Raw genomic sequence first — 15471 nt, forward strand, 5'->3', positions numbered from 1 at the left:
CTTTTCCCTTTCCCTTTCAACTCTGGCACAACCATAAGGCAAATATTAAACTCCTTGTGTACATAATAAGTTAGTATCGGGAGGGGTTTTTTGCCCATGAAGAATATCTTCCCATATCATGAAATTTTCACTATGAATACAAATAATTGTAGAACTTCTTTTTTCCTCGTGGTTTCAGATAAAACTTAGCTGAACTGCATAAATTTGAGTATGTAAATAAGATATATGTAATATTATTGTTCCTGCTCACTTTGATGATTTTTACTTTGTAAATAGGAAAGGTGTTTTCAGATTTCAGGACAGGCCTTTCCTTGTTGGATAATTCTTTGTACTTCAGTGTGTTAAACAGAGAAACTGTTCATTGTATAATACAATACTGGCTCTCAAACAAGAGCCTGGAAATAGAAACAGCGTACGTTTGCTCAGTCAGAAAGGAGCGTGGTTATATGTATGTGCCTCCAAATAATGTGTTTGCTGCCCCAGTTATCTGATATAGCCATAGTGAAATGGCCCCTTGTATGGATAGCAAAGTACAAAGCCAAACATGAAAAGTCCACAAAAGGTTGGTCCTTAACGAGATTTGGATCAAATGTGTGCTTTCCTGCAGGCTTCAGCTGGCTTTGGATCAGACTATGCAAGTGTTCAAAATGGAGACTAATGTTTTGGAAAGAAAAATGTGAAAATCAGCTGATACTGAGTTGTTTATCAAACATGTATTGCTGGATAGACAGCTTACTGTAGGTTTGATGCTGGAGAAGTCATGTCTCCTTACTTTCTTGATTAATAAAAAGGAAATTATACCAGCTTCTTTTCCAGCAGCCCTCTGGAGTTTGCTTAATGCTCAGTAGAGTGCTGTGATGAAAGATGTGTGGTTATAAGCAGTATGTCATTTAGCAGTCTTATTACCTGTGATTTAATAGAAAGTATATGACGAAATGATACAGTATGTTTTTAACTCAGCAGTGACTCAGACATGATGGTGATCACAGCATGTGATTTGTTGTGGGTGGTTTTTTTAGTGGTATCTGCATGGGTAGGACTGGTTTATTATTTCCTATGTTGACTTGATATACCTGATACTTAGACTGAGTCTCTCTGTATATGCATGTTTCTACATAAAGCTGGGGACATCATTGATTACTGTGGTGCTGATGCCATGGATGAAACTTGTGAGAGTCTGGTTCTCTGTTCTGAGGTCATCTCCAAATCTGCAGTTAACCATTCTCAGTCATGGCTCTGCCAGCAAGTGAATTCAACCAACTGGATTATTAATGCCATGAAACAGTCCTTCAGAAAAAGCTGTTGGTGACTGTCACACATCTTCAGAAATACATTGCCCTGAAAAGAAAGAAGATGTAGTGTTGGAAGAAGTTATCTGCCTGAGCTGCCCACACCAGGACAGACATATATTAAGCACTAAGTTTAGAAAAGCATTCAGAATCCAAACACCATGAGCTGCACCATCATTCTTTATGCTCCATTGTATTGTTAGGACATACATAGTCATAAAGGATCAGAAGCCAGATTCTATCAGCTTTGGCACAAGTATAAGTCAGGAGCGGTGCTGCTGGCATTACTGTGATACAAGAGGAGACTGCAAAATACCTGTTAGCAATAGTAAAATTTAATTTTATATGGAGGAGGGTGGGTGCCACTGTACCACAGATTTCAAGGAGTTATAATTCTATCTAACCAATACTGCAACACTGTTCATAGTGTTTCATCTCTGAATTAACTCTCCCAAGACCAGTTGTGCTGATGAAACTGGGAATGTTTCTCATTATCATGGAGTGAAAATTTCCATGGAAGTGAATGTGGTGGTCAGCAAGCCAAGTTACATTCTCAGTGCTTTAAAAATCAGGTTTTGCTCACCATTTGTTGTTACCTGGTAAATTTTCCTTTTGCTAATGCTATATGGTTTTGAAGCAATAGCTTTGCTTTCTAAGTTCAACACTACAGAGTTTTAATTGACAGTATGTGATCTGGGGTGGAATGACAAACCTCTCATCACTGGTTGTTGATTCAAACACAGTGCAGCAACATGTTGGAATTCTAATGGTGAATGAGTTCCTGCAGTGGCTTAGTGATTCAGTCCAAAGCAGGTGAGTGGCTATCCTACCATTAACTAGTGATGCTTTATTGCCTAAGCAGTAAAGATGCTTTTAGAGCCCACAGACTTGAGCTAGAGTATTCCCATTAGCTTCAGCCTTTGAAGAATCCAAACCTAAAGTGTATATGTTTAATCTCTGATGAAAATCGGGTGAGCCTGTTCTTTTGCCTCTTGTGAGTAAAGTGAAAGCTGCTTTATTCAGGGAAATAATGGTGGTGCTATTTGTAACTGTTAGAAAAGCCTAACTGAGCTGGTTGCTTGAGTGGTGGGAGTAAGGGCAGCTGTGTAACCTGCAGGAAAGCAGTCGGTTTCAGCAGTGAGGGGGCGAATCTCAGAATTCTAGTTTCTTTTTTGTTAGCATTTGCATGAAGACAAGGGTTAATTAGATAGCAAATACACTCAGGAAGCAGCATGCAAGAAAAAATATTTTGGAGGGCTGATTCGACACAGTATTTCTGTGAAATCCAGGTCATACACTTCTCTGGTTTGTATTCTTGCATGTGGAAATGCATGAGAAAGTAAGTTTATCCATACCCTGGATTTGCAGAGTCTTTGGTCACCTTTTAAGAGAAAAAAAAAAAATCATCTAGCAGAGCTAAGTCTCTAAGAAAAATTAAACAGTGAATTTGAATTCTGCAGTCCAGCTTTGCAAAGATAGTATGTGGTTTTGTTCTGTGTAAAGTGATAGAAAGATGAAAGAGGAAAAGCATCAGGTTTTATTGCAAGATACTGAATAGAGGATTCTTCAGACAGGTAGAGGAAATTCTTGTTCTGATTCTGTTTTGATGGGTTAAAGAACAGTTTCATCTCAATGTGTAGTAGAGTAATCTTTTGGATTAGTCTTTGGGTTGAATTTGACCATGATGTATGTGTGCTTCCACAGGCAATTTCAACATGTAACCCTGGTACACAGAAGACTTCCGAGAATAAGTTGTTTGCTGAATGTTTTGGTTGCTTTTATTCTATATGAATTAGTTTTAGGTAGACTTACTGAATGTATGGAGAGGAGTGGGAAAGAGTATGTATTTGATATGGTTAATTATGTTTGCGTACTCAGTAGAAAACAGCTTATAAAATGTGGTGTTGGAAAAAAGTTTAACACCAGTAAGTACTGTGCTTCAAAATGAGTCTTCTGAAAAGGAGTTTTATTTGGTGCCCAGCTTGTTTTAAATAAAAACTCCTTGAATGTTCTGGTGAATATTTACAGGTGGGGAAGGGAGTCAAAGTAGCTACATAAGAGCACCAGGTATATTAAAGTGGGAAAAAAGGTAGTTAACTATAAAACTGTGGATCTAACATCCTTATTGAAAAATGGGACATTGGCTCCATGCCATCTCAAAGTGTGTTAGTCACAAGCTTGGTCTGTGCAGCAGTACTCACCTATTCTTTGAAATGCTTTTACATAAACAGATGACTGCCATAGAGCATTTGAAAGCTGGGGGTTATGGGTCTTAGTAACAAACAACAAAGCTGTAGGGCAAAGCTGTCTCTTTAAAGTGCCTTCATTTCCTGCCAATGACACTTAACTAAATTGTTCCAAGGCTAGTTTTGTTTAAAGTCTTCTTTCCCTGACCTTTGTCAGGTTTCAGGATCTCTGTGTTTGAACATTACTCCAAGGGGTGTGTCAGATATGACAACAGTCTCCTTGGAGTTCATCTCTGAACTTCACACATTTTGCTGGCCCAGAAAGAATGTTTATAAACTCATGAATGGAGTATCCCTCCATCATGCCATCAGCAGAAAGGAAAACAAGCAGTTCTCTGCTGGTTTTGTTTACCTGCTGCTTGGTGGCAAATTGGCTGGATGCTAATCTTTCAACTATTTGGGAGAGGATTTTTTTATGGCACCAGATACCTCTTTGCTTAGGTATGCTTTGTTTTCTTGTAGTGCTTCAGAAAAAAATACGCACCTTTTTCTCTTCCTTTCTGTCTCTCAGCAAAGCTTTGGGCAACTGTCTTTGCAAGAATTCAGTACTTTCCCTACACAGCCTAGTAAAATTTTCATGGACAAGATTTCTATTATGGGGAACAGTCGACCATGATGAGAATTCATAAGCCACTTGATAGGTTAGGATTTTTGTAGTGCTGTGCAAATTTAAAACATATTGTGTTATTTAATTTAAATCATGCACAGTTTGCTCTCTGTCTTTAATCATAAAACCTTCAGCACTAAAACAAGTCTGATTGAGATAGCCCCTATCTACCCTATCACCTACTAATTGCCTCCATTTACTGATTATAATGCTCTTCCACATATATATAAGAATAAACAAAACTCTCATGCAGTTGTTTTTTTTTTTTTCAGTCAGACTGGCTATCAACCGTTCTTTGTTGCCGGAGCAGGTTAAGACTTGACGGAACAACTCTTATGTCTATACTCTTCCTTTTGTAAGAACAATGCCAAGCATTCCCCTGTAGAGAAGATGAGTAGAGCTATAAAGAAAGTGGCAGCTTCACTGTTGCTTTCTAATCATTCTACACAGTCCAATAGAAAATTAAGACCACTACTGATCTCCTGAAAGTTGGTCAAGAAAAATAACAATCTCTGTATAGTTCTGTGCAAAACAGGGATTGCTTCTGTGTGATACTGTTGGTTTCACTCTAACTAGGTTCAAAATAGAGAACAAATATGGAGAAATCTTGCTTGGGGATTTTTTTGCCTGCAGAAAAGAGCACTGAAGCTATAGTGAATGCCTAGGGGCACCACTGGTCACTTCAGGAGCAGTTAGATAAGACATAAATTATCACGTAGTGTTCTGTCTACTAAATTTATACACACATTACATATGGTATGCAGCCACTGTAAAAATACAGCAAAATTAAAAGGTTGGTTTAAAAATGATCTAAAGACAGGAAGATTATACAAGATGTATTGAATTTCCATTTTATGTTAAGAGCCTCTATCTGGGTAAATATTTAAAAAGGACAGAGAAGTTATTTCCTTAATACCTTAAAAAATGACACTTGCTTTTTTTCCTTCAAATGTTCAGCAGGTTAGGGGTTGGATGGTTTTTAAGGCTATCTTGTTATGTATTTGATTTTCAGCTCATAATTACTAGAAAATTATGGTAAAACAGTAACAGACAGGGCCCAGTTTGAGTTTACCACTAATGTATATTGTTTTCATATCCTTAGGCACATGAAGCCTTTTGGGAAGGCTTTCAAGAGGAGGAGCTAGTAGACTGCTCTGAAGTTGATAAAAGCCTCTCTGAGAAAAAGAGCAGGACCTGGAGGACCTGTGATAGGGAACAACTGTTTTCAGATACCTGCATTAAATCTCAGCTGTTCTTTTCTGCCAGCCGCTTCAGAGCAGAAGATTAGCAGACATGTCCATAGCACTCAAGCAAGTCTTTAATAAAGATAAGACTTTCCGCCCAAAACGCAAGTTTGAACCTGGAACCCAGAGGTTTGAACTTCACAAACGAGCACAAGCCTCTCTGAACTCAGGTGTAGACTTGAAAGCAGCTGTGCAGTTGCCCAGTGGAGAAGACCAAAATGACTGGGTGGCTGTCCATGTTGTTGACTTCTTCAATAGGATCAATCTCATTTATGGAACTATCTGTGAGTTCTGCACAGAGAGGACCTGCCCAGTGATGTCTGGAGGCCCTAAATATGAGTACCGGTGGCAGGATGACATGAAGTACAAGAAGCCTACCGCATTGCCAGCACCCCAGTATATGAATCTTCTCATGGACTGGATCGAGGTGCAAATCAACAATGAGAATATATTTCCTACAAGTGTAGGTAAGTGTGAGGAAGAAGTCCTAAAGTATAAACTGTCCCTTCATTCTGCATATTAAGCATGTTTTATTCCCACCCTCATTTTTCGAGATTGTGAAATTCAAGCCTTTAAATGCCGGTGGGGAGGAGGAGGGTGTCTTGCAGGAATAGTGTGAAATGTATGAAGTGTTATCTGTGGCTGCTAGATATGGTGGGATTTGTTAGCCTAAAATGTTTTAATTCTACCATTTGTTCCTGGTAAGCCTCTCAGGTTAATCACAAAGGGTGGTCATCATTGCATTATTCGCTTTTTAAAAGCTAATCAAGTTTCGATTACTTTGCATTTTGCCTGGCCACTTAAGCAGATACAGAATTGATGGAAAGCAAAGCCTAATTAGAGTCGTATCCTCTCTTCTAAATGTGTACAGCTATATGCAGTACAAGGCAGTGGACAGGAATGCAGCCAACTTTGCTCTCCCACCCTCTCTTGACTTCCTATCCAAAACTGACAAATTGGGAAGTGAATTATTCTCCAAATTACTCTTTCTAAGAGTATATATAACTCAAAAGCTTTGTTACGGTTTAATCAGACAGCCCATGTAAGAAAGCTGTTAAGGGCAGCGCAATTTTCCTTTTATAATACTATAGTTAGTTCTCCTGAAGACTGTAGCAAGTAGGTGGAAGTATCTTTGTTGGAATAGTTCCCTCCAGATGAGGAGGACTTGGCAGAAGAGTGCATTGTGTAGGTAGACATCCTAACTTTATGACCTGTGGCTGCAGATAATAAAAGACGGGATGTTATACCTTAGAGATGTCAGTGTACTTATGTAATTTTTAGCAGTTTAGTTAATGAGTCCCGATTAATTTCTTACAAGTGGGAAACCTGGAAGCTTGCTGTAAGAAGTGTGAGGTGTTACATTTAAGTACTTGGTCCAGATGAGTAACAAACAAGAAGAATGCTCTTGTGTTAAAATTAGTTCATCTGAATGTTTTGCAGTTTATATGCAGCTAAAGGCCTGCAGCTAACTGGTAGACAGTACACCAAGAGTATGTGTCAACCAGTATTTCCTGACCTTTGAAATACCTTATTCTTGGCCTTGACAGCTATTTCTCTGGACAAACTTGTGGTTTGTTTCCCAGTTCCTATCACTTTTGTTTTCTAGGCTAATTGGTATAAAGAAGTCAATAACTATATGTTCTGTTTTTGGCTGGGGTAGAGTTAATTTTCTTGAGCTGGGAGAGAGTATTGCTTTTACTCTGAACTTCACCAGCACAGCAAGAAGAGGGAGGATTTCAAAGGAAGCAGTACCACTTACTTTGTGTAGTGAAAACCAGGTTTGATTTCTCAAGCATTTCTTGGTTTATGTTTCTTCAGGGTGAATGATTTTTGGAATTGAAGGTAGGTTGAAGGTGCAGTGAAGTATGTGATTTTGCTTTCATTAATATTTCTACAGGCTTTTATTATACCAAGTTTCCATCATGGAGTATTCCAATATTACTCTGCCATTGTAGTTTGCATATGCAGAAAATGTGGTCTGTCTGCAAGCATGGGGAGCAGGTAACAGGTAATAAGCACACTGGCATGCTGATGGGCCTTACTGAACCAACAAATAATCTGTAAAACAAGCTTTCAGCTCTAGATACTCCCACCTAATGTTTGTAGTAAGATACAACTGAAGAAACTTTTATCCTGAAGGCTTACCTATTGTAAGCCTAAGAATGAAATCAGTAAATACCCTCAGTCTACTATTATTCTCCTCCCAGCAGCTCCTGCTGTCATAGATTGAATTAAATCTGAAGAAATTGAGGAAGGGGAAAGACCTGTGGTCCCTAGAATGGGTCTGGATCCTTATACAAGTCAGAACAGGAATGCTTGACATCTGTGAAAAATCTTTATCTCACTGTGAGATAAAGGAGGGAGAGAAGTCTGCTTGAGCTTTCATGGAGTGGTAGACTGCACCAGGCTTGCATTACAGACAGACATGACTGGACAGTCCCATAAAGAGATTTTATAGATACCATTTGGAGCATTATTCCATAGGGCAGCACTTGCATCTGTATTCCATTCTCCCCTCCTCTTGACCCTTTGTTGCAGATACCATAGTGGCCAGCCACACACTTCTTGTCTTCTTGATTCACCGATTTGTGGTATGAAACTGTTGGTAAAATTGCTTAGGATGCCTTAGATCTTAGAATTCAGAAACAGGTGCACACTGCATTGAATCTGACATTCTAGGTACCTGTTCTCTCAGCAAGTCCCTACTTAGGCACCCAGAACAGTCAAAGAAGTTTGGGTCTGTTCCTAGGTAAGTTACTTTTCTTTCAAGGGAATCTTTCCGATTTATTTGCACATCAATCTCCCATCTGTAAAATGGAGATGATAACTACCTGCCAGCCTGTCTGAGTACTGCTTGTAAATCTGTTGAATGAAATGCAGTGGCTTGGCATGTATATTGTTACATGGTTTGCTTTTCACAATCACTCAGAGAGAGAAGCTTTGTTACAGTGTTGGGTACTGTTTGTTCCTACCTGTTCTGCAGCAGCCTTTAGTTAGATGCACCACAGGCTTAGTATTGATACAAACGTTTGTTTTCATTCAGAGAAATTGATGATGGTGTACATGACGATTGTTCATTCTTCAAACCAGTTGAAATAGATTTTTAAAGATTGTATACCAAGATATGAAAACAGAACAGGCTTAGATATGTCCTTACTAATAGTACAACAGTTCTAAAGCACTGAGTGGCTGTAATTTAAAGAGATTAATCTATTGCTTCGAATCTTTGTAGCATATGGTCTGCAGAGAGTTGTTCTGAAAAAAGTGTATGTCCAGTGGATGGGATTTGGGCTGACCTTTCCATTAGCAAATGAGTTTGTTAAAGAGATCCAGAGGGGGATTCATAGGAGCTGTCCACAGAAACCTGAACACATTTTTCTCAACTTAATCCTTTTAAACTTTTTCATTTGACATATCTCTTGCAAACTATCTAAAAAGGAATTTCAAGAACTCTGATTTAAGCACAGCTTTCATTGAGGAGCTACTTTGAAGGAAAATAATTTCATGATAGGAATAGCCAGGCTTGGTGGACTTCGTGCATTGTTATTGTTGTTCCTCTGTGGTTTAAAAAAATCCACAAATGCAGTTGAGTTATAAATTGTTATGGATATTATAGTTAACCCTGTCAGTGTTTACATTGGCATGGTGATCTCTGGCCATTTACCAGTCTCTATACTTCCTGTGGTCTGTGCTATTTCCTCTCTGCTTGCTCTAGTCATTCTGGTCTATTCATTTGCTGGTAAAGAGACTCTTCCTCCAGCCTACTAATACTAAACTGGCTGACAGGGGAAAAGGGAGCTGGTGTGGGAACAGAGGAGCTGTCAAGAATTGTGTACACATGACAAAAACAGGTGCTGAGTATTAGGACCACTTCTTTGTATAGCAAAGCTTTAAGGACTGCCTTTGTAAAATAGCCTTACAGCCTCTAGAGGATTTTAGACATTATTATGTCCTTGTTCTTATTTCCATTATTCTGAATTTCCTTTATACATTTTAAATGGATTTAAGGCATATAAGAGACTGACAGCTCTGGAAACAAGTTCTGTATGTAACCACAGATACACCCTGACCTGTCTCAGCCCTCACTGAATGGGAATGCAGGAAGAGAATGGGGGAGACTTCACTCTTTATGCCTGCTCAGGCCACTCTGGTGAAGCTATCCATATTAGTCCCCAGCATGAATTTTTGCAGCATGCTGGAGTTTTGTTTAGCTTTAGAGTAAACTCTCTTTGTTCAGTAAATACTAGTTGCTCTTCCAGGTACCTAGTAGTCTCACTATTTAAACACTTTCAAGGGATATATATTCCAGGCTTATATGGACAACTTAAATACTCCATAGCCTCAAAAGTTCATTTTCACACACCCTCCACCCCTTCTTTTTTTTATCACTGTGCTTTTTTTGGTAAACAGGCTGAAGAAATAATTTGGAGCAGGAAGCAGTAGATCCTCGAGACAGCTGCAGGTTTTGGTGAACTGCAGTTGTCAGGTTTTACCATATGTGTTTGGGCAGTGTCAAAAAAAGGGAGCTAAGAAAGCAAGCAGCTCTCTACAGCTTTGCTCTCTTCAGGCCCTGATTCCCAGACAAATTCAGTTGCCCTATTTTTTTTTTCTCTTCCTCACTGCAGTGTTAAATTGAGAGTAATTCTGGTTTATTTGGATTTTCAGTGGATGGAATGTTTTTTTCTGTTTTAAGAGTCACTGGGAAAGATATTCAGATATTTAAGGCCACAGGGGATTTTTTCATTTATTCTAATCTGACCTCCAACATAACACAGGCCACAGAATGTCACCACATGATTTCATCATCAGGTCCATAGTTTGAAATGAGAAGACAGAAGACAGAAAGTCCTGCTGATATAAACAAGAACATGAACTTCTTTTCTGACTTGACATAATGAAAAACTTTTCCTAGTGAGGACAGTAAAGCAGTTGAGAGGGACCCAGAGAGGTTGTGCTGTCTCCATCCTTTTGGGTTTTCAAGACCAGGCTGGATAAAGCCCTGGGCAACCTCATCTGATATGATGGCTATATAAAGCAGAAAGCTGGGATGCAGACGTCCCAAAATCTGTGCCAGCCTCAATTATCCTGTAATTCTTAATTCTAATTTCAGCATTGACAGGCTGCTTCAGGAACAAGAGCTAAATTGATTAGAAACCAGTTAAGCAGTTTAAGATGCTGCAATTTGGCATTTAATGGAAGTACAAAATCACTTTTAAGCTATGAGAGTTTTTGCAGAAGAGGATTTAAAAGGTTATTAAGTTACTGTAATCAAATAGCCTGGTTATGGCTGATCAAAATGAAAGTGTTTAAAACCTAGGACTTCAGCTGAAAAATTAATGTGTCTTTAGAAATACACTGCTTGGTCATGCTTGACTAGTGAATTTTGGTAGTTGGCAGCGTCAGACTTCGCACAGAGGATGTGTGTGGCGCTACTTCCAGTACTCCAGGAGGAGCCCAATATGTCACCACAGTGCATCAACAAAAGCAGACCAAGACTCTGGAGGGCTCTCAAGGATGTAATTCAAAATGACCGCTAAATCAAGAACTAAACTTTTACAATTGTTTCTTACTAATATTGTAGTAGAATGTTTCTGATTCTCTAGCAAGTAATAATAGTTACCACTTGGGGCACTTTTCTGCAGGGACAGAGGAGGAGCTGTCTGATTAATGTGAATAGAGACTCCTTGGCTACTTTTACTGAGCAAAGGCCTCTTCACAATACAGCCTGTAGAAATGTGGGGAGAGTGTTTGACTTCACTGACTTTGTCTTACAACTGCCCCTGTCTTACTGCTCTTCCAAAATATTAGGAGGTGCCCATAGTGTGGGCAGAGTAATGTTTGGTGGCATTTGCTGCATATACTTTTTCTTCATTCTTTGAAGCCACTGCAGTTGCACCATCTAGGAACCACCATTGCTTCATGCACACCTGTCCTCCAATAAAAAATGTACAACCTCTACAGATGTTTTTTGGTTTTTTAATTTCATTTTAAGACAGAGATCTGCCAGGAACTGAAGGGAGGGGTTAGATTGTTGCCTGTTAACTGGTCATTCGGTCAGCCAGTGGTGGATGCATATAGCTGTAGGCTACTGTGCAGGTTGAAGCCCTGCCGGGACCGGAGAGCACGTTGCCGTTGCCCCTCCCCCACCCACGCCGGTCGGGCTGGAAGTTAAGCACAGACCCCGGGCTGAAATAAGAAATTCAATACAACAGAGTGATAGAACAATCTGAACAACAACAGTATCAATGGTAACAACAATAAACAGCAATAACAGTGAACAAGACAAACGATATACAGAGAAATACCGCTAGGTGGTTTATGGAAAAAAGGTTCCCGCCACCGAACCCACCAAAGAGGGAAGGTGAAAAGGTTCCGCCCCTGGACCTGACACCTGCATGGTATGACTAACCTGGCTGGAGATCCCTTCCCCCTCTCTCTCTGCTGGGGAAACCTAACCTTATCCTAGCTGAACCAGGACAGCTAGCAGCTGAAGGCTCATGTAAATTCCAGACAGTCCTTTCTGCTTGAGCTTTACACCTGTAACACCAGTGCTGGCTTTGGGTCAAAGAAGAATTTTGTTTTGTAAAGCTTGTCTTCTTTTCACTATTGCTGCCCTTCCTTGGTCCCTTACCCATGGATATGCTTGCCAAGAGCTTTGAGTTATTCTGTTGTGCCAATGAAATAAACAAAATTCTGTAAGACTTAGGCTATTATATGATTGTAGCTTTCCTCTAGTCATTAAACTCTGAATTCTGTGCATATATGTGTGTTACAGCAAACTAAGAGCAGAAGCACACTTAGAACACTCTTTTAACTTTCTAACACTCTTAGAAAGTTTGATGTCTTGAAATATATGTGCCTGAAAAATACCAGTTAGATATTTTACAACTAGATTATACGTCAGAGCTTTCTCGTCCTGTGCCCTTTTCCCTGTTCTTGTGATTCAGAATCTAGCAGATGCTTCTGTGTAAACTAGCAGGCGAATCAACCCACAAACCTAGTACACTTCAAGAGTACCATCAAAGATTGATAAAAATTGTGTTGACCCCATCTATATGGTGGGTGACACAGTTTACCAGATAGCTATCTATCTGGCCTTCTTAGCATTGCATTACTTTATTGCTGGCTGATAATACTTTGGAGCAATTTGATTCCCTATTTTTATCTGGTATCTAAAATGCCTTGATTAGTCTAGGAATTCTGCTTACACAAGAATAGAGACTAAGGCATAATCTAGACAGTCTTTAGGTGCGCAGTCACTGTTGACTGACAAGTGACTGCTCTCAAAGCTATTCTCCCCAGCTGTCTTCCCCAGTGTACCCTCTTGATCTGATGTTAGATATTCTATTTGAGGAACTTCTAGGTCTGTTTCCAGCTCAAACATACAAATTAATCCATTTTTCAGTCTAGTTCTGATAATAATAGAAAGTAAGTGCAAATTCTTTAGCATATTCTCTGCTTTTCCGTGAGAAGGATTTAGCACTGCTGCTATGAAGGAATGTTGCCTTACATAGAGAATGCATATTAGAAGACGCCTCATATACCAGGTTTACTGTATTATTACAATCATTAAGGGCTAAAAAGCACTTTTACTAACAATGTAGAAAAGCAGGTCTTAGCAGATCTCTTCTTCCATTCTCCATGCCACAGAAATGTAAAAAAAAAAAGAATAAAAACTTAGGTGGTAGCATGAATGGTGGAGGGAAAGCTCACAGGAAGAGGGATGCATTAGCTGGCTCCGTGAAGGCTGAAAGGTTTCAGGATCTCTGCTCACTCTGATACTCTTTGAGAGGAAGAAAGAACTATAGAACACCTGCAAGAAGTGGTCAGTCCCACTTAGGAGCTGTAGTGGTCTGTCCTGTAGCTGCCAGGTCCCTTGTTCTCGAGGAATTTAGCTCTCCAGCACATTGTGATTGCACATACTGTGGGAAATTACTTAAATTAGTCTCTCAGAGTCTCTTCAAAGGATCTGCAAATCCACAACCACAGCTTCTGCCCTAGCTGAACTTGAGACCTCTTCTCTTTAGCTACCTTCACAGCATGGTTGATGCCTACAGTGTGTTGTCTATGGCATACTGGGGTTGAGCTTGTGCCCAGCTCAAGATTGTGGGAAATTTCATACCTTGAACATGCTTTGCCTTGGGTTTGTGTGAACTGAGTGTTGTGTGTATTCATTTCCCTGTTGAACAAAGAGAATAGCTCCTCATCTGAAACCTTATAAAAAAGACTTAGTCTGATATGCTGCAAAACAGAATATGTGTGAGGTAACATTTACAGATCGTGATGTCTTTATGGTTTATTTTTTGGAGCCCAAACTAAATAAGATTCATGAGTATCAGCTGTCTTGGTGGCTACTTTTTGTCTATGTTTATTTTGCCAAATTTGAGTTGTTATTTAAACTCAAAAATACTGTAGAAAATTTATGGTAGTCCCTACTCCCGTAAAGTATTTTAATCCTTAAGGTCAATCTTTTGAGGACAATGCTCATACTTTTGGGGCATGTTTTATGCAGAATCTAGCCAAGGGAAGAGGCATATGTCACTGAGGTCTTCAGCTGCTCCAGACATATAGTAACAATTATCAGAGTAAACTGTAGTCATAGGTATATGAAAATAAAATAATTTAGTCCTGTTTAAAGTACAGTCTCCCTTTAACTTCACTGTGGAGTGGCTGGAGTGCTGCAGTAGTGTGGTTCTAAGGGAACTTTTGAAAAAGCCTGAAGCAAGAACAAGGTCTTTGCTTCAGCCAGAGGTATATTCACCAATACTGCTTTGAAGTTTGACCAACTTCTTTCAAATAGAATTTTGGACTTCTAGATTCATGTAGGGTTTGTAAATAGAGCAAAATTAGAAACCTTAACATGGGAAACACATTAATTTCTTTTAAATAAGGTCCTCATGTCTTTTATAGATATTTTTTGGAGGAAAGTCAAATATGTTCTTAAAAAATATGGGGTTTAAAAACCCCTTCTGTTGATAAAAGCCATATGTGAGCCTTTGTATCAAAACAGCATGGCCAGCAGGACTAGGGAAGTGATAGTCCCTTTGTACTAGGCACTGATGAGGCCACAGTTTGAATACTTTGTTCAGTTTTGGGCCCTCACTGCAAGAAAGACATTGAGGTGCTGGAGTGAATCCAAAGTAGAGCAATGAATCTGATGAAGGGTCTAGAGTGCAAGTCCTGTGAGGAGCAGCTGAGAAAGCTGGGGTTGTTTAGTCTGGAGAAAAGAAGGCTGAGGGGAGACCTCATCGCCCTCTGCAACTACTGTAAAAGAGGTTATACTGAGGTGGATGTTGGTCTCTTTTCGCAGGTAACAAGAGATAGGATGAGAAGAGATTACCTCATGTCAGGGGAGCTTTAGATAGGATATTAGGAGAAATGTCTTAACTGAAAGGGTTGTCAAGCACTGGAACAGGCAGCCCAGGGAAGTGCTTGAGTCACCATCCCTGGAGGTGTTTAAAAGACGTGTAGATGTGACATTTAGGGACATGGTTTAGTGGTGGACGGGGCAGTGTTAGGTTAATGGTTGGACTTGATCTTAAGGGTCCTTTCCAACCTAAGTGATTCTGTGATTCTTTACTTTTTAAACACAAAAAAAGAATGACATATTCAGATAATCTGAAACATTTTTATGCGCAGTGTTCATCCTGATAATGTTGCACAGAAAACCATCAGGCTTTCTTATCAGTATTATTTATAACTGTAATTAAGTCACTTGTGTTCTTACCATTAATGACAACTGTAGTAATGCGTTTCTGTACCTACTTATGCAGAATTTCTCTGCCTTGAGAAGTTTATATGCTTGGAGAAACAAAATTCAGCAAGAGATTATGGGAAGAAAAATGATTCCCAGAGAAAAGCTATTGTTTAGCATGGTTCTTGCTAGACTTAATCTTTCTGCACCAGATTAGTTTGACCACTGTCTTCATCTGAACACTCACTGGTAGTGCTGCACATGACATGACTAGCCCTTTTCTACATGTTTGCATCTTAGAGTTTATCTTTGCTTCATAAGTTTGCTTGCATGTGTTTACATTGGAAAAGGCCATCCCAAAAAAGTGAAAGTAGGGGGTGATGATGGTGCT

At 39.5% G+C, this 15471-nt stretch overlaps 1 protein-coding gene across 1 annotated transcript in view; it reads left to right on the forward strand.

Annotated features, from left to right (window-relative positions):
• The window catches only part of MOB3B (MOB kinase activator 3B), a 67526-nt gene that overhangs the window by 4996 nt on the left and 47059 nt on the right, over positions 1–15471 (forward strand). The window contains exon 2 of the mRNA XM_026866573.1: positions 5245–5853. Coding sequence (XP_026722374.1) covers positions 5436–5853 — 418 coding nt within the window. The 5' untranslated portion in view covers positions 5245–5435. The remainder of the gene's footprint in view (positions 1–5244; positions 5854–15471) is intronic.

The sequence above is a fragment of the Athene cunicularia genome (assembly GCF_003259725.1).
Source record: "Athene cunicularia isolate RWA chromosome Z unlocalized genomic scaffold, athCun1 chrZ_part3, whole genome shotgun sequence".
NCBI lineage: Eukaryota > Metazoa > Chordata > Aves > Strigiformes > Strigidae > Athene > Athene cunicularia.